General features: G+C 56.4%; 8 protein-coding genes across 8 annotated transcripts; 3 read left to right on the top strand and 5 right to left on the bottom strand.

The window, feature by feature from the left end:
• Positions 1-205: 205 nt before the first annotated feature.
• Positions 206-2102, top strand: DACRYDRAFT_21852 (uncharacterized protein). Its single transcript, XM_040772573.1, has 4 exons — positions 206-497; positions 571-878; positions 936-1097; positions 1152-2102. The coding sequence occupies exons 3-4, from the start codon at positions 990-992 to the stop codon at positions 2049-2051; spliced, it is 1008 nt and encodes a 335-aa protein (XP_040629824.1). The 5' UTR covers positions 206-497; positions 571-878; positions 936-989; the 3' UTR covers positions 2052-2102.
• A 138-nt stretch (positions 2103-2240) lies between these two features.
• Positions 2241-2729, bottom strand: DACRYDRAFT_107012 (uncharacterized protein; the record flags this gene model as incomplete). Its single annotated transcript, XM_040768374.1, has 2 exons — positions 2241-2552; positions 2607-2729. The coding sequence occupies 2 exons, from the start codon at positions 2727-2729 to the stop codon at positions 2241-2243; spliced, it is 435 nt and encodes a 144-aa protein (XP_040629823.1).
• Positions 2730-3454: 725 nt separating this feature from the next.
• Positions 3455-5296, top strand: DACRYDRAFT_15494 (uncharacterized protein; the record flags this gene model as incomplete). The annotated part of the gene is made up of 9 exons (XM_040771110.1): positions 3455-3574; positions 3607-3678; positions 3770-3998; positions 4227-4391; positions 4453-4475; positions 4556-4630; positions 4830-4857; positions 4924-5043; positions 5262-5296. The coding sequence occupies 9 exons, from the start codon at positions 3455-3457 to the stop codon at positions 5294-5296; spliced, it is 867 nt and encodes a 288-aa protein (XP_040629822.1).
• Positions 5297-5926: 630 nt separating this feature from the next.
• DACRYDRAFT_88585 (MFS general substrate transporter) lies at positions 5927-9247 on the bottom strand (the record flags this gene model as incomplete). The annotated part of the gene is made up of 7 exons (XM_040776865.1): positions 5927-5965; positions 7663-7922; positions 7983-8285; positions 8343-8478; positions 8529-8787; positions 8839-9079; positions 9202-9247. 7 exons carry the CDS (start codon positions 9245-9247, stop codon positions 5927-5929), a joined length of 1284 nt encoding a protein of 427 aa, XP_040629821.1.
• A 2558-nt stretch (positions 9248-11805) lies between these two features.
• DACRYDRAFT_31180 (uncharacterized protein) lies at positions 11806-12156 on the bottom strand (the record flags this gene model as incomplete). The annotated part of the gene is made up of 1 exon (XM_040774345.1): positions 11806-12156. A coding segment is annotated over one exon (351 nt), but the record flags the coding sequence as incomplete, so codon positions are not given.
• A 785-nt stretch (positions 12157-12941) lies between these two features.
• Positions 12942-14093, top strand: DACRYDRAFT_107008 (uncharacterized protein; the record flags this gene model as incomplete). Its single annotated transcript, XM_040768373.1, has 7 exons — positions 12942-13071; positions 13119-13199; positions 13250-13600; positions 13654-13762; positions 13809-13894; positions 13947-13979; positions 14017-14093. The coding sequence occupies 7 exons, from the start codon at positions 12942-12944 to the stop codon at positions 14091-14093; spliced, it is 867 nt and encodes a 288-aa protein (XP_040629819.1).
• A 285-nt stretch (positions 14094-14378) lies between these two features.
• On the bottom strand, positions 14379-16259 carry DACRYDRAFT_107007 (uncharacterized protein; the record flags this gene model as incomplete). The annotated part of the gene is made up of 4 exons (XM_040768372.1): positions 14379-15118; positions 15380-15543; positions 15593-15984; positions 16068-16259. The coding sequence occupies 4 exons, from the start codon at positions 16257-16259 to the stop codon at positions 14379-14381; spliced, it is 1488 nt and encodes a 495-aa protein (XP_040629818.1).
• Positions 16260-16522: 263 nt separating this feature from the next.
• On the bottom strand, positions 16523-23550 carry DACRYDRAFT_99857 (uncharacterized protein; the record flags this gene model as incomplete). The annotated part of the gene is made up of 16 exons (XM_040777632.1): positions 16523-17886; positions 18462-18627; positions 18690-19367; positions 19448-19530; positions 19610-19828; positions 19935-20349; positions 20855-20952; positions 21051-21392; positions 21419-21464; positions 21591-21617; positions 21763-21788; positions 21817-22118; positions 22259-23164; positions 23221-23321; positions 23382-23402; positions 23479-23550. The coding sequence occupies 16 exons, from the start codon at positions 23548-23550 to the stop codon at positions 16547-16549; spliced, it is 4842 nt and encodes a 1613-aa protein (XP_040629817.1). The 3' UTR covers positions 16523-16546.
• Positions 23551-24870: the final 1320 nt, after the last annotated feature.

The following is a 24870-nucleotide window of genomic DNA, read 5'->3' as shown; positions in this document are numbered from 1 at the left end:
TCACGTTACAACTGCATCAAGTCCTGCCTAACTTCGGATTCGAACTGACATTCAGTTGGTTGTGGGCATCCCAAAGTTTAGATAGAGTGGCGTACAAAGCTGGTGATCTGCTTGCTGGTTTGACCCGCTAACTACTGATCTACGTTATACAGTAACATTGCAGTAACTTAGCCCGAGTTAGCAGATGCAAGGTTGAGCACGGAAGCAAACCACTAATGGTCCCGTCACGGGCCCCCTGCGTGCTCTGACAAGACTCGGACTTGCCCCGCCCTTTTGCTGTCACACATCGGCGAAATGGGCGGAGTGGCCTCCGCTATAAGGCCAGAAAGGCCTAGAGGCCAGCGCGTTGTGCTCCATACCTCTATCCCCTCGGTCCAAACGCATGGGGAACAATCGAGGATGTGCGGAGCAGCCGACATGCGCCTTTTACTGCAACTGCAATCAATTAGGTTTGATCAGGATAATGGTCTGGAGACCATAGGAGAGACAGGCAACATGTACGTTCTCTCTTCATTCGGCCTTCAGGCCTTGTCCCTCAGACCTTGAGAAGCTGAAGTTTGAGACCTCAAGTATCCTCGAAGCGAGGATACAGGGCGAGGTGAGGACGAAACTCTGTGGAGCTCTGCCACTTGCAGACGCTCTTATCGACATGAGACCATCTTGCTACGACATCTTGGAGCTTCCTGTCTACCTAGACCTCGTACCTGCTATTGGAGCGATCCTCGAGCTCTTCCTCTTGCATGAAGATTCTGCCAAGACGAAAACGATTCTTAGTATGGTCGCTCTGGAGCCGGGCCAGTGGGTCTTAGAGAGTGACATCATCGGTAGCTGGCCCGACCCAGGTTTGCATTCATGCCGAGCACCAGGTACAACAGTGCGTACGTCCTATCCGTGACATGTCGATATCGCTCTTAAGATCGCTCTTGTCTTTTCAGTGGAGCGTCTTCACACTAAACTCACCGAAACACAACATTCCGTGTGAAATCATCATGATGGTAATGTTTGCGCCTCCTGCACTTCGAAGCCAAGCAAACTTTGGGGAAGTATATCGAAAGCTAAGGGATAGCAACTCCGCGCGAGTCGACCCACCCATTACCGTACGTCCCGTGCAATGCGCATCGAAGAGGCGCTGCTAACCGCGGAAATCTTAGGACCCGATCATGTTTCCTGACTGGGTTCGAGCTTACCTCGACCACACAGTGCCTCCCACACCAAGCCAGTCGATCCCACCTCACGACGCCGTGGATGCTTGCGTGGGCCCGAGACTGGTCTCAGTTGGCAGTCCCTACGGAGGGCATCGGGTCGTGCGGGTCGCGGAAAACGTTCTGGTGAAAGCCAACATGCCTTATGCGTCGTCCGAAGCAAGCACTATGCGGTATGTCGCCGCCAGGACTTCAATACGCATTCCACGCTTCTTCGGCGGAGACCAGACTCGCATCATGATGGAGGAAGTCGGTGGATGCAATCTGGACACGTATATCGCACGTATGACCCCAACGCAATTGCACGAACTCAGCCATCTGCTAAAGCGATATCTTGATGATCTACACGGCCTGAAATTTCACAACGCACAGCTGGGCCAAGTCGATGGGCAACCATTCCGCAACCAGACTTTCGGTGTCGGTGTCCTCCCAAGTGACGCTTTCCAGAGTTTACAGGCTTTCAATGAGTGGCTGGATCCGCTTCTTGTTGAAGCTCTTGGATCGCAAGGTGCGGCAGATGTGATCGCGCGACTGCCGAAAATGGACGGTAGATTCCTCATTCACGGAGACCTCCAGCCAAAAAATATTATGGTACACTTCTCTAACCCCGACTCGTCCCGTTCCTCCATGGAGATCGCCATAATTGATTGGGGAAGCGCGGCGATATTCCCTTCTCGAAGCTGGGAATGGGCAGGCATGGTTTGGGGGATTGGAGAGATGGACTATGGTGGAAAGTGGCATGTTGTGCTACGAACCATCTGCCCAGATCTGGGTGAAGCGAAGTCTCCACTCAGGCATGAGGTCGATGCGGTATTGAAGGTACGGGGTGCTCTCTCTTCATTTTCGTGAATGTCAAATTTGTTGTAAGTAATGTAATGTACAATGACATATGATGGTAATGGAACTCCTAAAGCCTCACTGGCGGAGCGAGCACACGCCCCCTGGGCCACTGCTGAGCACGTCATCACGCACATTTGTACGACGCCCAACTGTTTTCACCGCGTCGCACGCTTGTGACGGTTGAGGTATGGCCTTGCTTTAGGGTTGAGCGGGCGATGGACGACGCTGGACGCGGACAATAAGCTCGACGTCAGAGTTATCGTCTGCGATCGATCGTTGCTCACTGGCTACCTTGTCAACCGGCGCTACGCTCTGCAGCCCTGGCAGGAGGGAGAACGGCAAGCCAAGTGGGTCCGTTGGCATGTCGAACGATCCAGCTGGCACGGGCGGTAAACGGGTAAAGCGCGAAAACGCCGAAAGCCCGCCTATCCTCACAACTGACGCCCCCGCCAGCATATCTGAGTCCACTGGCGGAGGACCCGGCCAGATCCGAGCTTGGATTTGGACGGGCTACTAAGAGCGACATGAGGCGGGAGACCAGCCTGCGAGCGCGTCTTTATCGACATGGATGAGAGGGAGGCGGACAGCATGAATAGCAAACCGACGCGGACTCCTAGGCCGATCCGAGTAGCGGATTTTCAGAGCGCCGTTCGCAGCCCGGGGCTTCGATCCCGTCGCCTTCCTCATCTTCCTACTAGATGGCCGACACGGCCTTTACGCGCCCCCTCTCAGAACAGACGGGTCTCACAACAGCGAGAGCAGACAAACCAGCTCACTGTCTTGCCTGTGCCGCCTCCCACCCCTTCGTCTCCTCCCTCACTCCTGTGCCTTCCGTCGATAAATGTTTCACCGAAGGGTTTTCAGTAGAGTCTTATAATATACTGTTTGCATTTTCACATATTGTAGGGATTTGACAGGGATGGCGGTCGACAAGGTGAGATTAGGGTATGGACGACTGGACCCGGTCTACTCTACCCTATGGGGACCCTAGGGACCGATTGCCCGCGTCGCGCGACTCCGCGCCTGTACAACAACACACTAGGGATCCTTCGCCCCCGTCGCGGGCACGGTGCGAGCCCATACGCCGTGCACCGTCCAAAGGGGCGAGGCGAATGCACTCTCGCGGGCCTAGTATCTGTTTCAGGACATTATGACGACATTTCCGGACAGGACTGTATATTCTGAAGAAGATGCACAAATAATCGTCAAACTGGCCATATGCTGCGTCCATGTAAGAATAGAATGCCACCATACCGATTCTAGAAACTTCTGCTCCTGGGTGATCTTAGAACATGTCAATCGAAACAGTCAGTCATGCGAGGTTTAAATGGGTTGGACCCAGGAACAGCACACCCGCCCTTGTACGGTGGTTCAGGACGGTGATTATAAAATTGACAGCCCTGCCGTACAGCATGGATGTGCACAATTGGTGGTCTGTGCTGGCCTCTGCTGGTCTCTGCTGGTCTCTGCTGGTCTCTGCTGGTCTCTGCTGGTCTCTGCTGGTCTCTGCTGGTCTCTGCTGGTCTCTGCTGGTCAGCCTCTATGATATGACGAGGTTTGGTAGGCCTATAATCCCGACAAGATGTATGCTCGTCGTTGTGTGCGCCTGCGGTTGGATGAAATCTACCGCGGAACTGTAATTGGGAATATACAGCAGCCGTGCATTCACATAGTACCAAAGGACTACGCTCTACCTTATCTCTTAGCTACAAACAATGCACTACTAGCGCTACAACGTGATACAGGCCGAGACCCACTATGCCCGGTATCATCTATGCAGAAAATGTCGCCCGCGGCAGCTCTTAGCTGCGATCAATGATAAGAGCCGGCTGCAAGCTTACTACTGCTCTGGCAAGATGAAGCACGTACATCGCGAGAAGACCCATGGTCAGGATGAACTGGACGCAGTCAAAGGGGTGATATTCGCATCCACTTTGACAAAGAGGTTGGGGTTACGTAGGTACAATAGAAACCCGCCCAAGTCCACCCCCAGCGCGCGGAGCGTTCGTGACGTCATTTGGTGTCAGACCAGAGGGAGTACGAATTGTCTCCGTATATCTCCGCGCTATCGAGCGGGGGACCACGCCCCGCGCCATTCCGTTCTCGCCTGCACACCTGGTGATGAGCCAAGGCAGAATGGACGATTGAACGCGTTGCTAAGAGGCTAGCTGAATGACGCCCCAGTTTTCAAAATCGTTGACAACAATTCGAGGTTTCTTGGGTGGAGGGGTCGTTTAGCCTGCTTCCACGGGATACTGGAGAATTTGCTCGATCCAGGCGCTTTTCTGCCCGTGGCGCCCAACCCATGTGGAAGATGTGTCTTGCTTTCGGATATGCAGATGTATGAAGGTGAGCTCCGGACGGTATCGTTGGACGGGAATATGTGAACCTTTCCACTTCTTCCGTGCAGTCCGCAGTTCCGACCAACCCTCGGTAAGCGCTTGAGCAGAAACAGGGAATGTCTGGCTTGTGCTTATTCTTGTATCCCCGATTACTGAAACCTTGCATGCCAGCCTCGCCCAAAGACAAGAGATGGTCAAGGTGTCGGTTGGAGCCGGAAGAAGATGCGTTTGGGCGGTTGGGACACCGTGAGCTGGGAAAGGACGCGGGCAGCATCTAAAGCCGAGCTCGGGTTTACGAAGTAGAAATTAGTGACTCACGCAGAGCATTGATTTCCGCCATCGAATCGGATTGGGAAATAGGACAACACTTAAACCAATCTGGACTGCAGGCGCACCTGTAAGCCTCAACGTTCCAAACGACAGTTACTTCGTGACGCATTCATAGTCCAACATGTTGGTACATACATCTACAGGTGTGCTCTCGCTCTCTCATACCATTCCGGCATTACAATGGCCTGTGTGCGCAATATACCCTCTAGGTCCGATGTATGGTCCAGAGGCAATACGCCCTCCGGTTGCACAATACCCTCCATACCCCGGGGACATATGGTACCATCCCCAAATCGATGAACCCTACAAAAACGCCCTTTTCGGTCGTCGTGAGTGCTGCGGGTGCCCTCGATGTAAGCTGCGCGTCAAAAGTGGTGACGCTGGAATGGCATTCGATTGTTCTGCAATATGATGTTATGTTGTGCCACTATAGGACTGAGCGGATCCTTCTGATGCTTGATCTCCCACCATATCTCGCTTTTGCACTCTCTTCCGTATCTCCCCGAGTCCCCTAGGTTGGAACCCTCATCTCTCACACTGCTTACAGTACACAAGGAGGTGCAAATCGATGTATTTGAATAGTGTACATTCCTCTGTGCGCGACGATGTCATTAAAATTATGTTTGTTCTGTTCATCCTTCCAGACCGCCCCCCTTCTCGTGGAAAGATCCTCGTCTGTCTTATGTAAAGCAAGGGTCCAGAATCAACCAGCTTCATCGTGTGATCATTCGAAATGCCTAGAATAAGACTCTCCGGAGCACCACCGCCCGTGCGGGCAGCATGAATGAACACCACGCCCATTAAACAGGCGCGAACATTTGATAATTAATACGCATAAGTAACACCAAATAGGAACAGTGGACAACCCAAACAGTACCTACGTATCTAGAAACCACTGTCCTTCGGAACACTGATCGCAGCGTCGTATATTTCTTGAAGGGTGATATTTGGATTGGTCCGAAGAACTACTTGACAACGGTGAACATCTAACGTACACAGGAAACGCACGACGTCTTGCCAATCCGCGGGATCGGGCTTCGTCGAGAGTGTAAGACAACCTAACAAAAAGGGTGATGACGTGGACAGCGTTGGCTGTAGCCACACGCCGGAGAGAGAGAGCGCGTGCGCAGAGAGAGGGGAAGGAGGCTCGAATGGGTTAGGCATTGGTTAATTTAAACGATTCGATGTTAAAGGTCTCGCAATGTATCTCTCTCATGCCTCCCCGCGTCTATTTCCTTTTTTTCCACTCTTCTTTTTGCCGTCTGGTATTCCTTTTCGTCCATGATGCTGAATAAATCCATTTGCATGCTCGGGTATATGACTTTGGCTACATTGTATCTCTGCTCAGGCTGACATGGAAGCAGCTCCATCTTTCGAGACATTGGCGGATGACGCCGGCTTTGGTTCTCGCAGCTCATCGCCCTTTACGTCTCCTCCGTCTTCCCGAGCATCCCTGAGGACAAGGATAGATAAGGATAGATCCGAGCTTGAAGGTATCTTTACCAAACCGATCCTGACCTCCGTTGATTCCTTGAATGACGTCCTCAAGCATCATGATTATGTCGCCGTCTTGCATTGGCGTGTTGCCGTCTGTAGCCGTTCAGCGCGCGACGCGGACTGGGGACCCTTGGATGGGGAGCGAGCCCGTCGTTGTCGACGACGGCTGCGATCGACGATTTCGTCCTCACCTCCTTCTCGACCGCGGTCGAGCTTGGGGGCGGCTGGTAGACGTGGACGGGGCGAGCCAGGCGAACCCGACGGTGCGTGGATCGAGGGCGATGGTGGGTGCGGAAAACACGATGAGCAGTCGGCCGGCACGTTGGGAGGCGCCGACGCCCCCAACGGCGCGTGCGCTGGCGGCTAGTAATAGGCGCGCGTAAGCAATGCGCCCCGTGATTGGTGAATCAGCAATACTCGCCCAGTGCCAACGGTCTGTTTGCTCAGACAGGCGTCCGCCCGCTTCGGCCGCAGCTCTGGCCGACGTTCTCATCCAGCGTGGTTCAAGTAAAGTAACATTGAGTTCGTTGCTGTACATATAATGCTGTACAATATACGATAATCAAACTGGACCGAACGAGGACGCAACCCTACTTCGCAGCGTTCCTATTCCTACGCCCCCACACGGTATGGGCTTGCCCAGCGCCAGCGTGAAGCTGAGTGAGAGAGAAGTGCGCTTAGAAGGGACGAGTTCCTGGATGCTCCTGGCCGGTGGAATGTGCGGATTGCCGTTTGAATCATTGGGTTAGGTGGACGTCAGGACCTCAACGTGTTAAGGTGAAATTTACATCCGCCTGCACATCGCAAGCTTGATTTCGTCACTGTCCCTGGCGCCTTCCGCGTCGTCTTCTAGATCCTCCTTGTCGTCGCGTGCATCACCCTCTCGGATGGGCTTGGATAGCACTCGGACATTGGACGGTGGAGGAGGAGTGTTCATTCTGTAGAGACCATGACGGCTACGTAATTTTGCAGGGTATGACAGTGCGACGACGTGCAGGATGGAGAGAACTCTTACCAAGAGTAGACGACGACAACACTCGCCTGCAAGGACACAATAGCGACGACCGCACTGCTCGAACGATAGGTGGATGGATGGTCAGTGCTCGCTGGGAATGAGCGTGGCAGAGATGGGATTGGCTTAGGAAGGAGGGGTGGATGGCACGACAACGGTTTGGAGGACATTCGGGCAGGGTTATCTAGGTGTGTGTCTGTACATCGCTCGACTAATTGAATGCCTGCTCACGTCTCTACAGATTGCGCGACTGGATGGGGTCGACGGTGTCTCACTTCACCAATCCATCACCGGCCGATGTATTAGAGTACGCAATGAACTCGCGCCACCTTTGTCTGCCCAAGTTGCGTTCCTCCATCGACTCATGCTCCGCCAACACCTAATGGCCTGTTCATTGGATGGCACATCAGCGTCTCTCCTCCTCCCCATCAGTTCGCACAGCCGTATCCTTGCGCTCATCCACCCCCTCCGGCAACCAAATCCAGCACATCACGAAGAGCACTGCCGACAAGATTGCAGGCACGACGACCCCCAGCTGGCCAGCCATGATCTGCTCCTTCACACCCAGGGCGTACAAGCTTGCGAATGCTGGAGGCGCGAACGAGCGGATGGCCGAGCTGAGGCTAAGCGAGAGCCCGGAGAGGGTGCCGAGCGCGTGCGGGGAGAGAAGGATGTTGTTCAGTGCGAGCTGGAAGGCGGCTGCAGCACGTACTGTTTCAGCGGGAGATGCCTGAGACGCAGGAAGAGAGAAAGGCGTACTGGGGACCATCGGCGCTCCCGTCGCTGTCAGCAGCTGGAGCGCCATCAGCACCCCGAACAGCGGCACGTCCCCCCGCCTGAGTGCCCAGTTCTGGAGGATCATGCACCCGTACGTGAACGGGAGGACGAATGTCCACAGCCTCGTCAGGTACTTGGTGCCCAGCCGGCTGTACATGGGCGGGAAGGCGAGCAGCAGCCAGATGGACTGGGTTACCCCCCCTGCGGCGAAGTAATACGAGATCTGGGCGGGAGTGAAGCCCCATCCGCCCAGCTCGACGGGCGTGAAGAACAGCACGGGCATCGCTGGTCGAGCTCAGCCTTGAGCGAGGTTCAACGTGCGGGGTTAGAGGGAGGGCGTACCAGCGTGGAAGCCAAAGGCGATGAGCATCATGAAATTCATGAGCACGAGAATTGGGATCATACCTGGAGCGCGGAAGACGTCCCGAATAGAGGGAGATGGCGGAGTGGGCTCGTCGTCTTTCCTTGCGGGATACGTCTGCAAACGATGAGTCTGGATCGCAAGGCCGGAACACATCACATGCGCACCTCCTTCAGCCAGAATATGTTCATCACTGCCGCAAGCGTAGCAAGAGCGCCGTTGACAATGCAGGGAAGCAGATACGGATACCGCTTGAACAATGCGATCGAGCCAAACAGGCTCGGATACTGCAGCGCTGGTTCAGCAAGCACGCCACCGAGGAGCGAGCCGACGAAGATGCCGAGGTTCCCCGTAAAGTCGAAGAAGCTGAACGCACGGGCCTGCGTTTTGGAGGTGCTGTTCTCGGTCACCATCGTGCGCACTGTGCTGCACATATTATGAGCAAACAGTATGATTCCCTGCCTGGGCACGACGTACACTAAGGTTCCCGCAAAGATGCCCTCGAAGCACCGGATGGCGATCATCTCCCCCACATTCCTCGCCAGGCCAAACAGCACGCTCGCGACCACCACCCCAACCAAGCTGAGCACCAGTACCCATTTCCTTCCATACCTGTCCGCGATCTTGCCCCACACAGGCATAAACACCGTCTGGGTGAGGGCGAAAGCGCCCTCGATCAGGCCGCTCCAGAAGCCGACATCGGAGGAGGGCACGCCGACTGAATGGATGTACGCGTTGATGAAGGGGATGATGCCGAAGAAGGCTACGGGCTCGACAAAGCGCGAGCAGCAGAGGAGGAAGATCTGCCCGAGGGGGAGGGGGCGGTCGGAGTCGTCTGACTGCCGTTGCGGTGTAGCGGCTGCTGCTGCTGTGGCCGCTGGGTCATGAGCGGGCAAGAGAGGAGCGGTCTCGTCGATTTGCGCCATCGTGGAACAGAGTAAGGCTGGTCGGGTCAGGATATGTATGCATGCTGATATGTACGTTGCAGTGCTGGTGTGAAAACGGCACTTGTCGCCGCAGCGAAGAGGGTCTATAGGTTTCCACAAGCTCCTGTTGCGTTTGCAGGAGAATCGGAGCGCGTGGAGGTCGCTACCTGGACGGTCCCATGATCTGACGGATGCATATTAGGGACTTGTTCGGCACATTTTTGAATGAGATGACTCGTCCCCTGCCGTTGAGCTTAGCAAACGGGCCGACATGCAGAATGGTGCCTGGATGGTCCGCAACCCTTGTGCTCATCTAATCTAATCTGTCCATCATCATATCGTAATCTAATCTTATCAGAACCACATCTGCTCCCCGACATTCATAAGGGTCGTCAGCATGCCCGTGTTTTGAACTCTGCCGGGTATTTATGGAAGTTTCATAGGGACCATTTGAGGCACCGATGTCCGGTGCGTAAGATCGGGTATGTCAGGTACCGTTTGTTGGTCAATGCAGACACTATAATTTCAGTGTGCCACTTGGGCGGCTTTGCCTACCGATTTTCGGCTCGAAGTTCAACGCTTTCAATACATTGATCCGGCAGCAAGATTCGACCAGTGTGGGATCACGCGAAATCGCTGAGTCCTACTCTCCTCGTCCTCCCCCGACTCGCCATCCAGCCCATCCCAGCCCACCTCAGCCCTCCCCCCTCCCCTTCGCCGGTACCTCTTCAGGGGGTACAGCAAGGGTGTGGAGGTCGCCGAGTGCACTCCGCACTCGTGTATTTGAGGTTTCCCCCTCGCGCAAGTCGGCGTACAAGCCTCACTCGACCCGCAAGCCCGCCCAGTCCACAGCAAGCAAGCAAGGGGACATCGCAAGAGGCGCCCATCCACTCATGGACATGCCTCTCGCACTCCATCATCTCCTTTTCCCATCTATCCATGTAATACCCATTACTCTGGATCTCTTGTCTCGTCCTATGGAGGAACATACCCCCAAACAGGAAAGACCGCTTGTCGCCTCCGATAGCTGGATACCGAAGGTTCCTGACGATCAGCTCGGCATCGCCGTCTATTACGACCCGCACGATGCGATCGTAGAGTAAGCGCCGGTCCCCTGTAGGCATGGTCCTGCCGCACTGTCTTACTTCATTCACCTCAGTGTCGTCCTGGTACATGGCTTGGGCGCGCTGCCGGATGCGACATGGGTGCACAAGCCGTCCGGGGTCAGCTGGGCCAAGGACGGCAAGCATGTTGCATGTTGCCGTTCTTCTACCTGTTGGCGCGAGCACCGGTTTCTGTTTGAGGACTTGAACTGCCTAAGGCTCGCCTTGCGGCAGCACTACACGAAGACCATGAACGCGCTGAAAAGCAACAAGTACGGGGTATGTAACCGACGAGGTACTCGGGGTCATCTTCCAGATTCTCCATGCTGAGATTTTGGCCACCCAGTAGCTCATATCTCATCGGAGGTGCCCGATATGGGTTTTGGTGCTAAGGGAGAAACATGACCGCTCTACGCAGATGTACCGAGAAGGCCACAGGGACATGGTTCGTTTCATGTGCCAAAAATTGCGGAGTGGTGGCGGGCCAGCGGTTACCAGGGTTTAGCAGAGGCGACCATTGGCGTCCAGCGGCGACCTCTATTGCACGGCTTCGCCCTCCCGATGTTGCATATAATGACGACGAGTGTCATGGCCGTAGTAGATTCGTCCTTCCCCAAGAGCATGAGCACAGCTTTACAAGTGGTTTGTTCACGTGCATTCTGCAACAAATACTGGGACAAACCATTCAATGCGGTTGGCACATAAAACGCGATCCTCACCCCCGTACCGGCCAAGTCAGAAAGGCTCTGAGCACCGACAGCCTGTGCGCAATACCAGGCTGGTGCAAGACATTGCCGTCGCACGGAACAACCCCGCAACTTGCTGCCGTATCACTCGTCGGGCGCGTCGACACTGGCCAAGACCAGCTCCGAGGAAGGTTGCTGCTGCCCATCCCATCCGATGTGCCAAATGGGCCACTACCAGTGGTAACGGCAGAGCAGGCCAGGGGCGCTGCGTGGACTTGACTCAGCCCGCTCAATATCAGAGTTTCATTCCTGCGGCAGTCGGACAATGTTGGTCTGCGCTACAGTAGGAAAAGAGGAATGGCTTATTCTCGTGAATCATCGCGAAGAGTGAGTTCATTCATTAGCGCCTCCAGGTTCAAGGGAGACGCTAGTATTCGCCTCAGGCTTGCCGATGAGACTACTACCGCAGAAGGCAGGGTGCAGATTTTGGCATACCAGTCATCAAGAATAACGGTAAGTTATAGGATGTTTCCTATACATTGCTCTCCATACACAAAAACATACGTCGGGCTATCCGTAAAATTGAAGTAGGTACGTTAAATTAGGATAGGCCTTCGTCTCCGCCGCTAGCTGCTCTTTCCCCTCGTGACCGATGATGTAAACAAGACGATTCCGAAAGGTTTCCAGGAGTGAGCTATGCCGATGAAGGGCGATGCCTGCTTTTACGATTTCCCAGTAATCGGGGAACCATTCTGACTGCTCCCAGTCGACGATGGCGATTATCGCGCCCGTGCGAGGATCGACCATGATGTTTTTGGGTGCGAAGTCACCATGGGTAAAGCGAATCTTGACGTCAGGCGCTTTTATTACGGCACCTTGACCTGGTCCAGGGTAGCGAAGACAACGCCTCATGTCTGGCTCATTTTCAAATGGGCCACACTCTCTCCATAAGTCGAGCCGCTCGTCTATCACCGGACCACCAGCTGCCGAACATATCGCATTGCTATGAGGTGTCGGAATACGTCGAAGTTTCTGTACGACAACCCGTAATTGCTCCACGACATGGCGTTGTCGCTCGTCTCTGAAACCACACAGAGTACCTATTCACTTTGCACACCCAGCATATATTTGCTTATTGTGCATGCAACGCGCTGGACGGTATGATGCCTGGTCGATCGCGTCTCTCCCAGATAGGGGCAGAAGCAACCGGCTCGTATGTACGGGCTTCGAGCAGTGCGAATATATGCGCTGAACCTGCTTCCAGACTAATGGTACACCCACATCCACGTCCCCCGACCCCATCAACATCCTATGCACCGCCGATATCGCGATGAACTGAGCGAACCCCCTATTTGAATAGGGGACGAAGCGCTGGACGGGTACGTGCTCTGTTCCCGCCTTGGGTATATAAGCTGACCTGACTGCAGTCCGTCCGACCGTTCTCCTTGCCACCACCTGCCCAACCGCCGATATCGCCCAGAACTGGCGCAGACCCCTATTTGGATAGGGGACGAAGCGCACGGCCGGTTGGTACTCGTACAGGTACAGGTGTGCAGCCTCTCACACCCGGGACTTTGCCCAGCGCCGCCAATTTGCGCACTTTTGGGAAGAGCGAGCCCCTATTCATTCCAGTTAGGGGAAGAACCGCGTCGCCCGTCTATCCCACTCGCAGGATATACTCAGCTTCCAGTCCGGCGACTATGTCCTGCATGAGGGGCACGACCTCACGAATAGGACGATGCATCTGAAGGCGACCGCGTCTATATAACATCAGCAGGACTGGTCAGCATCCCGTGCCAAATCCCCCGCAACCGACCACTGCTTTAGATCGAGTAAGCTTACACCGTCCGCCCGTTTTGACTTCGATGACTAACTTCTGTATCCAAGAAAACCGTTCAAAGCATGTTAGATGGAAAGAGCCGCTAGAAGAGGTAAAGGTCTTCGACCATAACACGGTGGACGAGGAAAGGGTAGCAGCGTGTGAGGGACTGACAGGTGCGCCCGACTTTGCCCAGACGAAGGACTTGACTAACGACCGCTAGATCGTCGCCCATCGAGATCCGTGCCCCCCGTGTCCCCCTCAGCACCCGCCCAGAACATCCTTAAGGACTCTATCTCTCAAGGTCATCTTCAACTCGCCCTCCTCACGAGACTGCCGCCGGATTTTGCGTAGGCAGAGAAAATTCTGTCCCCATTCGGGCGAACGGGTACCCTCTCGCATTCGCTCATCTGCTAGCCTCTGCCGGGCCGGTCGGCTCTGCTTCCCCTGCCTCCTTTGCTCCTCCCCCTTCTCTCGTTGGTCAGCGCACTACCCCCGTCCGTCTCCCTCCCACTGCCGGCCCTGCTGCTTCTATTCGTCGTGTACCCCCTGATTCAAACCCGCACCAGGCTCCTCGGCCAACGCGAGCTGCCCGCCTGTCGCCTGGTTATGCGACGCCGACGCCTGCGGATTGTTATGGACACAGTGCTCGCCCAGTCCCGGAAACCCAAACCCCCTTTGTTCGAGTGCAACAGAGCCGTGCAGGTATGTTTATTGACTGAGGCGGAGAGGGCTGCGCTGATTCGAGCTTGTGTTAGGCGTTCATATCTACGTGGAGCTTATGCAAGGCACTCATATCACCATCCATCCACGCGTCATCCGTGGAGCGGATTGTGCGCGACAACCTGCTAGATCTGGGCAAGGCGAGTTCTCTTTGAATGGCTTTCGACGACGAAGGCTTACATGCAAATAGCCCTGTGACCGTTGCCTACGCCATGGGCGCTGCTCCCAGCACGCGGGCTCTAATGAGCAACGAACGTATGGCCATGAATGGTCGCCGTGAGTTTTGCGAGAATGTTGACTGCGGAGCGTAAGACTGATGTGCTAACAGAATCTGTCCCGGTTCTGCAAACCACAGCTATCGGTGCAAATACGCGAGCTGGCTGAAACGGCGATCGTAGGGCCACAGATGGTAGCAGTGGCTCGGTCGACCCCTCAGGCGCTCCTCGGGTACGAGTCATCCCTCTACCGCGTATAGGGCATTGAGGAAGGGAATATTGTATGCTAGCGATGTTCTTCTTGCGCCTCACGTGCCTTACTTACAGTATCCTTATTGGCTTTGATGTATCAATAGAGTAGAATCAAATTATCATGATTGCGAGTCTTTGCGGTATCTCGATTGGGACGTTTGCGCAGCTTAAAACATTGGCCATTGATGGGACGTTTGCGCAACTGAAACATTGGCTATTGAGACGAATCACAGATAGGCGGCAACACGCAAGGGTTTCTCCGACATGGAGGACAAAATGACATAACCTGTTGCTCAGCTACGCATGTTCCCGTTTCCCACGTTTGGAGCAAAAGGGCATATAGCAAATCCTTCTACCGTAGAGCTGACAAGCAAAAGACGGCCGCGTCCCTCCTGCTCGAAGCTTTCCATACCGTCGGGCTCACGCCCATCGGATTCTCCTCCGAAGGCCGCATGAACAGCGAAGAGAAGCTCAGTCAAACGGCCGTGCGCGAGTACAGCAAAAGAATTTGGAGAGCGACCGAAGGAAATCAAAATCATGAGGAATATCAAGGTGAAGATGAGGAGCGTGAATGCACCAACTAGGCCAGCCAAGACAAACAGTGGAACAAATGCAGTGCTGTACAGTGCAACTTGCCGGGCGTAGATGTTGGCAATTTCTGCTGAGTGAGTGTAGGGGGTCGCATACCGAGCCATGTCTGCCGTCAGGTAGTCGTTGATCGGGACCCCGTCCCCATTAACATAGAAAGGAGCCGCAACTAAGTTTGACAGATAGTCGGATGCGTCCTCGAAGCCCGAAATTCTGAGGTTCGATCCGGATGTCGGCGAACTCGCTTGTTGTTCCAGCTCAACGTTGTATACGTGGAGCTCGCATCGCATGATGATATGGACATCTTCGATGCTTTTGGCGTAGTAGCCATCGTCGGCGTTCGGTCCGCCATAGTTCGAGAAAAGGCTAGGATCGACCGTGGCCTCCAAATGTGCGAAAAAAAAATTGAGGGATTGGGGACGAGATGAGCTCCGTAGGCTCCGGTCTGGAATGGGAGTCAGCTAGCGCCATGGCCATGCCAGGAACGACATGTAACAATACCTCTGCGGTCACATTGGGAGCCACATTGCCAGGCGTCCCCGACTCACTCATACCGCCAGAGGTGATTCCAGGGTATGTAGGCCCGCAGTCGAAGTAGAAGCAGCAGGAGGGTGCACTTCTCGTCAAAGACCCATTCGTGCACAAGGGCGTTATGACGGAGCATGTAACATCCACCGCGATGCTGCTTTGCCCCCGACCTCCTCACGCAGCACAAGCTTGACGATTTGTCGGTAATCATGGATATTGAGCTTCAGCGCGGCGTGCAAGTGGGTCAACAGTTGGAGCGTGTCTGAGAACCGATCGGTGCGAAAGAAGCCGGTTCCGCAGTTGGCGGAAGAAGTCCCTCGCATAGACCGATGCTTTGCGGCCCTGAACGAGATCAACAAGGAACTCCTCGAGCGGCTTGACGGCCAGAAACCATTTGAGAAAGAGGACTGTAACTCGTTCCGGGTAGACGCGGATGTTCATTCCATGTGCATAGCTGGAGGCGCGCGTCTTGAGGTACGTGGTGTGGTAGGCGATCATGCCATCCATGAAATGATAGTTGCGTAATCCCAATCGGTCGTTGTGGATCTTCCCGCTCAGGAACTCGGTCCCCCGGTTCATGCCCCCACCAGTGACATGGGCAGCCACAAGGGTAGAGAGCTTTGCGCGATCGAGTCGTTCCAAGTACCGCTCAACAAGCGTCGGGTCAAACACGGGCGAGCCGTCTGCTTCCAAGTCACCTAGACGGATGAGTGAAGGAAGACGATCGGTGCTGCTTGCATCAAGCTCAAGAAAGTCACGGATAAGCCCAAGGTGGGCTTTCGCCTGGAGCACGTCTCACTCCGCCCGAGCATTCCTCCTCCACTCGGTCAGCCCAACTTGCGCCCGCCCTGACTCCCGCGACCGACCGAATGCTGACCGCCCTCTCTAATCTCCGCCCAATGGTTCACCGTCGGTGAGCAAGCCAAAGTGACGATCACGACCTTCCGGCAGCTCATATGCGTGCTCGCCAGCCTTGTGGTTGGCTGCATGTGTTCGGCCTGTACGAGCTGCACGGCACGCATGGCCTGGACGACCCGGCAGCGGATGACCCTCTGCATTGCGCTCATCTGGCGCCATCGCTTCTGGTGCGTAGCTATTCTCTCGCAAGACAGGCACCGCAAGAGGCAGAGAATTGTTGCTGACGCGTTTGTTCGATAGCCATCGTGACTCCTCTGCCTGACCCGCCCATCCAGGGGCTCAACAACCGCGGAGGCGGCGATCAAGCACGTCCAACCCCTATGCCGGGCAATCGCCCTCCGCCCCCGCCCCCAACCCCCCAACCCCAGCGCTGACAGCATCCTCGCCCACCAGCCAGCCATTCAGCAGCTTCTGCACCTCCAGGACCTCAGTGCTCGTGAACCGGCCCAGCACCACCCGCGCCCCGTCCGCCTGCACCCTGTCTATGTCCCCGCGCGTTGCCTGTGGCGTTGGAGCCAGGGAGGCCGGTGACGAATACCCATGTCCGCCCCGCGAGCCTGCCCACAGGCTCCATGGCGCGTCCGTTGGGAAGAGGAACTGTGCCTCGGCCGCAAGGACCCGGGTGGCTCGGGCGAGCAGGGACATCACCCCCACGCCCGCAGCGACGGGCACGGGCTGGCGCCTCCCCCAACTCCTTCCTCTTTTGCTTCTCCCCCGCATCTCCCTTTTCACCCTCTCCTACGCCGCTCTTCCCCGTGCCGTCAAGGACAAGGGTAGTTCCAGGCAAAGGCAGCCAGAAGTTGTTGTCCCTCACGAACGTCCGCACAGGAACGATCACGCGATGCTCCCGGTTGCGCTCCCTGGTGTCGACGTCCCACAGGAAGCGTGTCACGGGCTCGTGCAGCTGGACGGTCACTTCGAGCGTGCCACCGTGCTCGATTATCGTCTGCTGGCTGGCGTGCTGGGCGGCAGAACGGAGGGAGGAGCGGAGCGCCGGGGTTTGCTTGAAGTGGAGGGCAGAGGGGAGAATAAAGGGAGCGGAGATGTGAACGTGGTTATGTAGTCGTCGTTGAGGCTCGGGCGGGTCCGCATCGTTCATGTGGAGGTACGCCAGGCGTGACGAGCTTGCCGCAGAGCTTGCGCACAGGCGGAGCGTGGAGGGAGAAGGTGAAGCGGGCGAGGAGGGCGTGAGGAGGGTGCGTGAGATGAGGTGGGCGAAGAGGAGCTGCGCGTCGCTGCCGTCAGGGAGGGCGCCTTCCGTTGCCAGGGGGGGGGGTACGGGCGGCTCGTACGGCCAGAAGTCGACGCCGGCTGCTCCCGCTGCGCCCGGGAGGCCGGGGCCGGCGAGCTGGCCGAAGGGGAGTAACTCGCCTCCTCCCCGACCAGCAGCGTCGCTTCGCCCGTCAAATACAGCACGTTGGAGGAGAGGAAGTCGGGGACGACCATACCCAGGCGCGGGTTGGGCTAAGGACGAGGTTGCCGAATGCTTGATAGAGGCGGTTGCCAGAGTACTCGGGGTAGACGAGCACCACCGCCCCTCGGGCTTTCCGCTCGACGCGCACGAAGCCGGATGGGCCACCCCGATGGTTCGTGTCCATCGCCGTGCCATCCGTCGAGCAGAGGAAGAACAGGTCGGCTCAGTGGACGAATGCGACGGCCTCGGGCGGAAGCGCGGCGTCCCCTCCCCCTTCCGCTCGCTCGCGATCTCACTCCCCGCCCAGTCGCGGCCGGGGCTCGCGCACGCCCACCCGGCACAACCGGATCGTGCTTGGCGTCCACCAAGCTCCGGATACTCAGCATGTTCCACCCTTGCCCCTCGCCCTCTCCCTTCCTCCCGCCCTCCGCTCCGCCCTCACAAATCCCCCCACGCGCACTCCTCATGCATGCCACAGCGTGTGAAATCCGGCGCTACAAGGATTTCGGCAGTTAGGCACTTGTGGGCTTGCCTGCAGCCTCGTTGACTGCCGCCGCCTCGTCGTCACATCCACAACATCCATGACTGCAAGCGCATCTGCATTCTATTCAGTCTGACCGATAAATGCAAGGAATTCGTTGCCAATAAGTGCAATCACGAGAACCAAGGGGGACCGTGCAATGTGTTGCGCACTAATGCAATCGCTTCGTGCCAGGGTGTCGTCCAGATTTTACGTTTCCACAACACAATGTTGAGCGTAGACCAACCGGGCGCGCGGAGGGTACGCCGGAGAGTCGGACCGGATCGGACGCCAGTTGCCGGGTCGGCTTCCGGTTCAGAATGCGTGCGCCGGCGGAATGCGCTCAATGAGCTCGATTCAGTCCATCCAAATATCGCTCGACGAGCGTCGGATCGAACACAGGCGAACCGTCTGCTTCAAGTTCACCGAGGCGAATGAGCGGGGGAGCACGGCGGACACGGCTCATGTCGAGCTCAATCAAGTCGTTGATCAGGCCAAGGTGCACTCTAGCTTGAAGCATGTTCACGTTGGCAGGATCGGTCAAGAACGAGTAACCGATGTCTTGCTTCGCATGCTGGTCGAGAACGTGCACCGTCGAGCCAGGTCGTCGAGCCATCGCGGGTGGAGACCTTGCACCGCCAGAGCTTCAAAGTCGCGCTCGGTGGCAGACACGATGTTGACGATGCCAGCGCGGAGAGCTTCAAGGGACAAGGTGACCTCGCTGTACCAGATTGACTTGCCTCCATCCGACCAGATCGCGTTTGGCCAGGCCGGGTTGTTTGATGCGATGGAGTTGATCAGGCCTCCGAGCGTGCTGAGGCAATGCCACGCGTACGGCTCGCCGTCGGTGTGACAGGGGCGAATCTGGGTGCATATGTCGAGCTGACGTCCGCGTGAAGTGCCGGCCTCGAGGAAGATGTGCAGGGCAAGGAGGTCGCGGACGACATGCATCAGGTAGCCGATGATGGGTCCAATCGCCTCGACGGTCCTCCAGCTTCCGTCCGGGCGGAGGGAGAGCAGAATGAGCCATCGCTCGACGGCATACGATGCGAGACCAGTGTTGTGTGCTCGTGTGGTGATGATCGAGTGCAACAGCTCCTTCACCGCTTCACGCGCGGCCGGCTCGTTGACTGGCTCGATGGATCGGAGAATCGCGGTGAGATTGCCGACTAGCTCGTTTTGTCGGTCGTTGAGCAAGAGATCAAGATGGGGATGGCGCTCTGGATCGGACCGCAGACGTATCGCAGACAGAAGCAACTGGCAGATGTAGCTGGCCGCTCGTTCACGGCTCTGCTCGAACTGGCCATTGGCGATCTTGAGCCCGCGCAAGGTGAGGTGCGATCCAAGGCTGGGATGGCTTCGAGATGGATCTCTGCCATGAGATCGGAGCACACCTTGGAGAGCGGTCGAAGCCATTCATCCGGTTTGCTGTATTGCACTTCAGCGAGCGCATGCAGCACCTTGAGATCTAGCTCGCCTGTGACCGTATGTCAGTGTGCTTTGGCGTGGAAGACATCCAAGGCGCGGACAATGACTGCGTCGCCTGCCACTTGCACATGCTGGGTCCTGAGCGGGTCCATTTTCTTGAGGATGCCCGTCATAGAGGGAGCATAGCTGATCGGATTGGACGTGCAACCTCGAGAGCGTTGTAGCCAGGCTGATTACGCCTGCCAAAACGATGTTGGGCTTGCACAGGACGAGACAGGCAGGTGAGAGAGCCTTGCCGGGATGCGGTCTCATGCGCATGATACTCGCGTAGATGGCGCCTGAGCGCGCTGTCGGACGTGTAAGGATAGCGGCAAGCAAGAGGGCGACGGCGGCCAGGGCTCGGAACAGCGCAGACAAGTGCCTTGACGGGAGGACGAAGCGCAGCGGAAGCACCATAGACGAGAGGAGCGATCTCGAGTTGCGCATCTTGAAGAGCGAGCTCCGTCATTGCTGCGTCCAAGGCGATCTTGTCCCTGAAAGGGCGTCGGGAGCGACAGAGATGCTCAGCATAATGACGGTATGCCTGCTTCGGCTCGATGGCAAGATGGCAGACGATACAGACAGCGACGCGCCATGGCAGGAGGGTCACGTAGAAGTATTGCTGAAGCACTGCGTTCGAGCGATCCACGGAGGTCGGAATAGGCTTGGCGAAGATGCCTTCAAGTTCAGTGCCACCCTCATCCTCCGGTCCAAGAGCGGCCTGGCTGCTTGGTGAGGACGGAAGAGAGGTGAGAGGCGTCGAAGCGCGTGAACTGAGACTGCCGTCGTCCGTCAACGTCTGGGAAGACGGACCTGTTTCCATGTCAGCCTGAAAGGAGATGCGGCGCAACCAGAGTCACACACAAGCATGCAAGAGAATCTATTGAATGCCATGGGCAGGAACAGGCTACCAGATGGCGAAAAGAAGAGTGGAAGAAAAGGAAATAGACGCGCGGAGAATGAGAGATACATTGCAGACCCTTAAGGTCGATGTGTCTAATTTCAGCGTTGCCCCTGCTCTTTCGAGCCTGCTCCCTGCTCTCTCTGCCTACAGCGGTCTCCGTGCGACCATCTCTGCCTGCTCCTTCTCTCAACACTGTGTATTTTCACGTTTGCGGCAAGCCCTCCCGCGAAGCCTGTCTGCATTGCTCCGCTGGTCTCGGCAAGGAGGATGGAGGAGGATGGAGGAGAGAATGGATGATAGGAATGGATGATAAGAACGAGGCAGAGCGGCGAGCGGCGAGGGGTAGTGTCTGTGTGCGCACCCAACCCTTCCGACTGTGACGCTTTCTCTGATCCTGCTGCAGTGTACGATTGACGCTGTATTATCTTACATTTGACGGCAATGTAAAACCGTTTTGAAAGGCGAACCCAAACGCAAGCTCTCTGGGCAGCCAGCTTGCAGAAGAAAAAGCAGCCATGTCCGAGACAGCTAGGGATCGTTCAGGTTGAGAGGAAAAGGTCCGACCCGAGCGAGCACGCCTGGCCAACCGAACCGTCCCACACACTCTCCCACATGCACACACGCACACAAGAGGCACCCAATCCTCCATTTTTCACCTGTCCGACGCGGCTCAGGGTTAGGGTATGGCCTTGGTTTTAGGGTTGGAGCGGGCATGGGCAGCGCTGGACGCGGACCAAGGACCCTGGCCAGGGCGACGAGGTCTGCGATCGACGATTTCTCCCTCGCCTCCTTCTCAACCGGGGCCGCGCTTGGGAGGGCTGGCGGAGGACGAGGAAGGGAGCCCGGGGCCCTGTTATTGCGGGGATCGGAGCTGTTGGTGCGTACGAAAAACGCGAAGAGCAGGTCGGCACGCCCGCTTGGGGGCACCAACAGCCTGTTGGCGGGGGATTCGGAGGCTAGGCGTTGGACTACCACACACTGGAGGCATACGCACCCTTGTAGGTGCGGTGAGGGCGGTTGGGGTCGAGCTCACGGTAGATCTGCAGCAGGGAGCGAGCCCAAGGGTACGGACGGACACAAGGGATGCACCAATTGGAGTCAGGACTGACGAGGAAGTTGCGGGAAGGGAACCACTCGCGTGAGTCCTGACTCCATTTGGTACTCACACGTGCGACTATCCCTAGTGCGAACCCCTGCCTTACGATGTTTATTGTGGTAGGTATACATTAAGTAATCTTTCTGGGATGCGGTCCTGCCAGGGCCGGTCCAGGATGAGGGCCGCATGTGGCGGGACCAGGACCGCTGACTCCCGAAAAGCTTCACTGGTCCAGGACTGACCACATCCATCCGTGCTCGTGCACGATCTTTCGGGAGATGACGCGCATGGCGCACCAGCCCTGAGCACAACCTCTCTAAAGGAAGGTAGTTTCATCTGTCCTTTCACAGTGACTCCTCGAGGTTGCAGCCCCTTCCCCTTCTTCTGCTTGCCCTCGTGCTGCCGCCTCACATGGCGCTGGAGGACATCCTTCCTGTTCAGGATCTGGGTGCAGCCGGGCCAGGTGCAGGGGAACCCACGCTCCCCCTTCACGTGGATCGTCTCGACATGCCTCCGGAGGTCGCAGGCGCGGTTGAAATTATGGCGACACGGGGCGCAATAGTTCGCCACAAGAGTGTTGTTTGTGAGCCAGACCTCTCTGAGCAACCCACGTCGGCATGGAGTGAGAAAGCAAAGTAAAGGCGCTCACACTTGTGCATGATACTTTTCATCTTTGAGGTCCTGGGATGTTCCTCGTGCTGGAGAACTTCTTACTTGATCCGCTGCAGCTTTTCTTACTCCTGGCACGAGAGCTGAACCGGGACGATCGAGGTTGACGGGCGGAAGGCGGCGTTCGCCTGCTGGGATGCAGGAGAGTGCGAGCTCAGTGATGTATCGCGGGCGGGGTTGGTGCGCTGGGTTGGGGGGTGGGGGGGATGGGGGGGTGGGGGGGCACACCGGGTGTAGTATGGGATGGAGAGTAGTTGGGGAGGGCATGGGAGGGTGACCCGTGCGGATGAGGACGGGGGGTTGAAGGGGAGCTGGCGGTGGGCGAAGGTTAGGGGAGAGGCGTGGTCTGACCCTGGCGTGAGCAGGGCATTGCTCCCTCCGCCTTGGGCACCACCAGCATTAGGCCGCCAATGAGGTGGTCGTTCTGTGATGGGGATGTCCTCCAGCTCGTCCCGCCACGTCTGGTGATGAGGGAATGTCCGCTGGTGCTGGTCGTGATACCTGAATCTTGCGTCGGTTACGCTTGGGCTTTGAGGCTGTCCGCCAGGAAGCCAGGGACCGCCGCCAGCGTAGATGCCGGGGACATCGTCTGGCCTTGTTCCAGGCCCAACAGGCAAAGGGCCTGGTCGTCCAGACGCGTAGTATTGTTGTTTCCTCCAACGAAGCGCGTCCAGGTCAGTCGGCCGCCGAAGGACGACGTCGTATGCAGTCCCCGCGGCTGGCAAGTCTTGTTGCTTGTTCCTTGCAGCGCGGGAAGTGAAGAACATGCCTCTGGGAATATCGTGATCCAGGAGTATCTCGAGCTCGTACGCCTTGGCCAGTGTCTTGACATGCGGCATTTGCCAGTAGGACACGAGTAGCCATTTTCGCATGAGATCGGGTGGGTCGTTGGGGAGCTTGACCCAGGAAAAGAACGTCATCTTTGTGAGTCTACCCGGTGCGTCCGAGGACGTTATGTAATCGATGACGGCGACACTGCGGCGGCGTTAGTTGATGATCAGATAAGATTCGGGACGAAAGCAAAGACAAACTTTGGTTCATCAGAATCGGGTGAGCTGCCGGGCTCAGTGTTGGGTTGTTGCGCATCAGGATCCTCGCTCCCCAAGCTATTCTCTTCGTAGAACAGGAAGTTCTAATTGGGAGATCACAGATGAGACGGGGGAACGAACAAGAGCCATCACAAGAAACGTACTTCTTTTGAGCGGCTCGCGGACTGTAGGAGGAGAAAGAACGTGCGTCAGAATAACGGATTCTTTGTGTTTCAGGAGAGCGAGATGGTAATCACATACCCAATGCTTTCCGTCTGTCCACCGCTCGATCCCTGGAGGAGGTCCCGTGACTCTCCTCGTACACGTACACATACCCCGAACAGATCTTCTCCCGCTCTTCAGGGTCAAGCCGGCGCTCCACGGGCTAATCTCCCACAAAGACGCCAGAGTTGCTTTAGACCGCTCTTCGAGGCAATAATGGGGGGTGGGCAATGAAACGCACCTGAAGCAGTCCTAATCGTACCCCGTTTAATACACAAAGGGCATCATATGTTGACGAGACATGAACCCCAGTCAGGGTAGGGCGCTGGCGAGCAGCCTCTGTCCTGTCCTTCCGTGGGCGACGAAGGGAAGTAGGGGTAACAGGAGCAGAGTGCATGCGGTAGTAACCGTTGTTAATACGAGGCAAGGTGGTTGGAGGATTGCCAAGGGGGGAACCATTTTGTGGGGTCGATCGCAGCCCTTAAGTAAGTCGCAGTGGCGTATGAACGAAAAAGGAGTTTGTCTTCTTCTTGCTCGGCTCACCAGTCAGCCGCTGTCGAGTACACCCAATAGACAAGCAAAATATCACCATTCACGAACATTCTTCGGCTTCGGCGATTCTACGTCGCTTTTCGGCGATTTCATGTCGGCTTCGGCGATTCTACGCCCCTTTTCGGCATTGAAACCCTGAAAACCCAGATCTTATTTCCTCGGAAGCTATTCCGCTCTGTCAACCAAAACCCTCTGGAGGACACTACCCAATCTGATCAAGGCAGCATCAATGGAGGGTGTCAAAGTGCGGACGGCCCGTGACGATTTGGAACAACTCCATGAACCGCCGACAGCAAATCAAAGCCCGACTACGGCTGTCATAGTATTGTGCAAGGAGGACCGCAGATCGCGTACATAAGACCTTCAGCCGCTCGCAACTTTCCCGCCCATCCTTTCTCGCGTTTCCCTGTTCCCTGCATTCTGTGGGCTCTATGCCACCACGGCTCAAATACAAGCCTCTGGAGGGGGTCTGGGCTCACGACACACGCGACGCCTTAGTTGCAGTTCAAGGCGCAAAGCTTGGCCTTATCAACACGGTCGAGCGCAGGCTGACTCGGGACGAGTCGTCGGACTTGGTCCGCAGCGGCGCTGGACCGACTCCTATCGCTGGACCGACTCGAGAATCAAGCATAATTACCTAGTGAGCGCGCTCGCACTGACTTTTCTCATTTCCGTTTCGTTTTAAGCGCTTTCCCTCTAGATATACGCGCAGAGGGAAGATACACAGGAGCGCACTGCAGCAAACACCCCGAGCGTTCTTTACACTCGAGCGGCACGATGCTTATCGACAGGCGACATCGAGCTCTTGTTCGACTGTATCGCCGGTGTGATGCGAGACAAACCCTTTTTCCACATAGACATCATGCTTGAGAAAGTAAG

Source organism: Dacryopinax primogenitus, assembly GCF_000292625.1.
Source record: "Dacryopinax primogenitus strain DJM-731 SS1 chromosome Unknown DACRYscaffold_7, whole genome shotgun sequence".
NCBI lineage: Eukaryota > Fungi > Basidiomycota > Dacrymycetes > Dacrymycetales > Dacrymycetaceae > Dacryopinax > Dacryopinax primogenitus.
Note: the sequence above shows the minus strand (reverse complement) of the source record. Positions and strands in the feature narration are given on the sequence as shown.

Bases quoted from the DNA above. Each gene is read 5' to 3' on its own strand.
- DACRYDRAFT_21852 (XM_040772573.1), top strand. From the start codon at position 990: ATGATGGTAATGTTTGCGCCTCCTGCACTTCGAAGCCAAGCAAACTTT. The intron at 1,098-1,151 runs GTACGTCCCGTG...CGGAAATCTTAG, and splicing joins GAGTCGACCCACCCATTACC to GACCCGATCATGTTTCCTGA.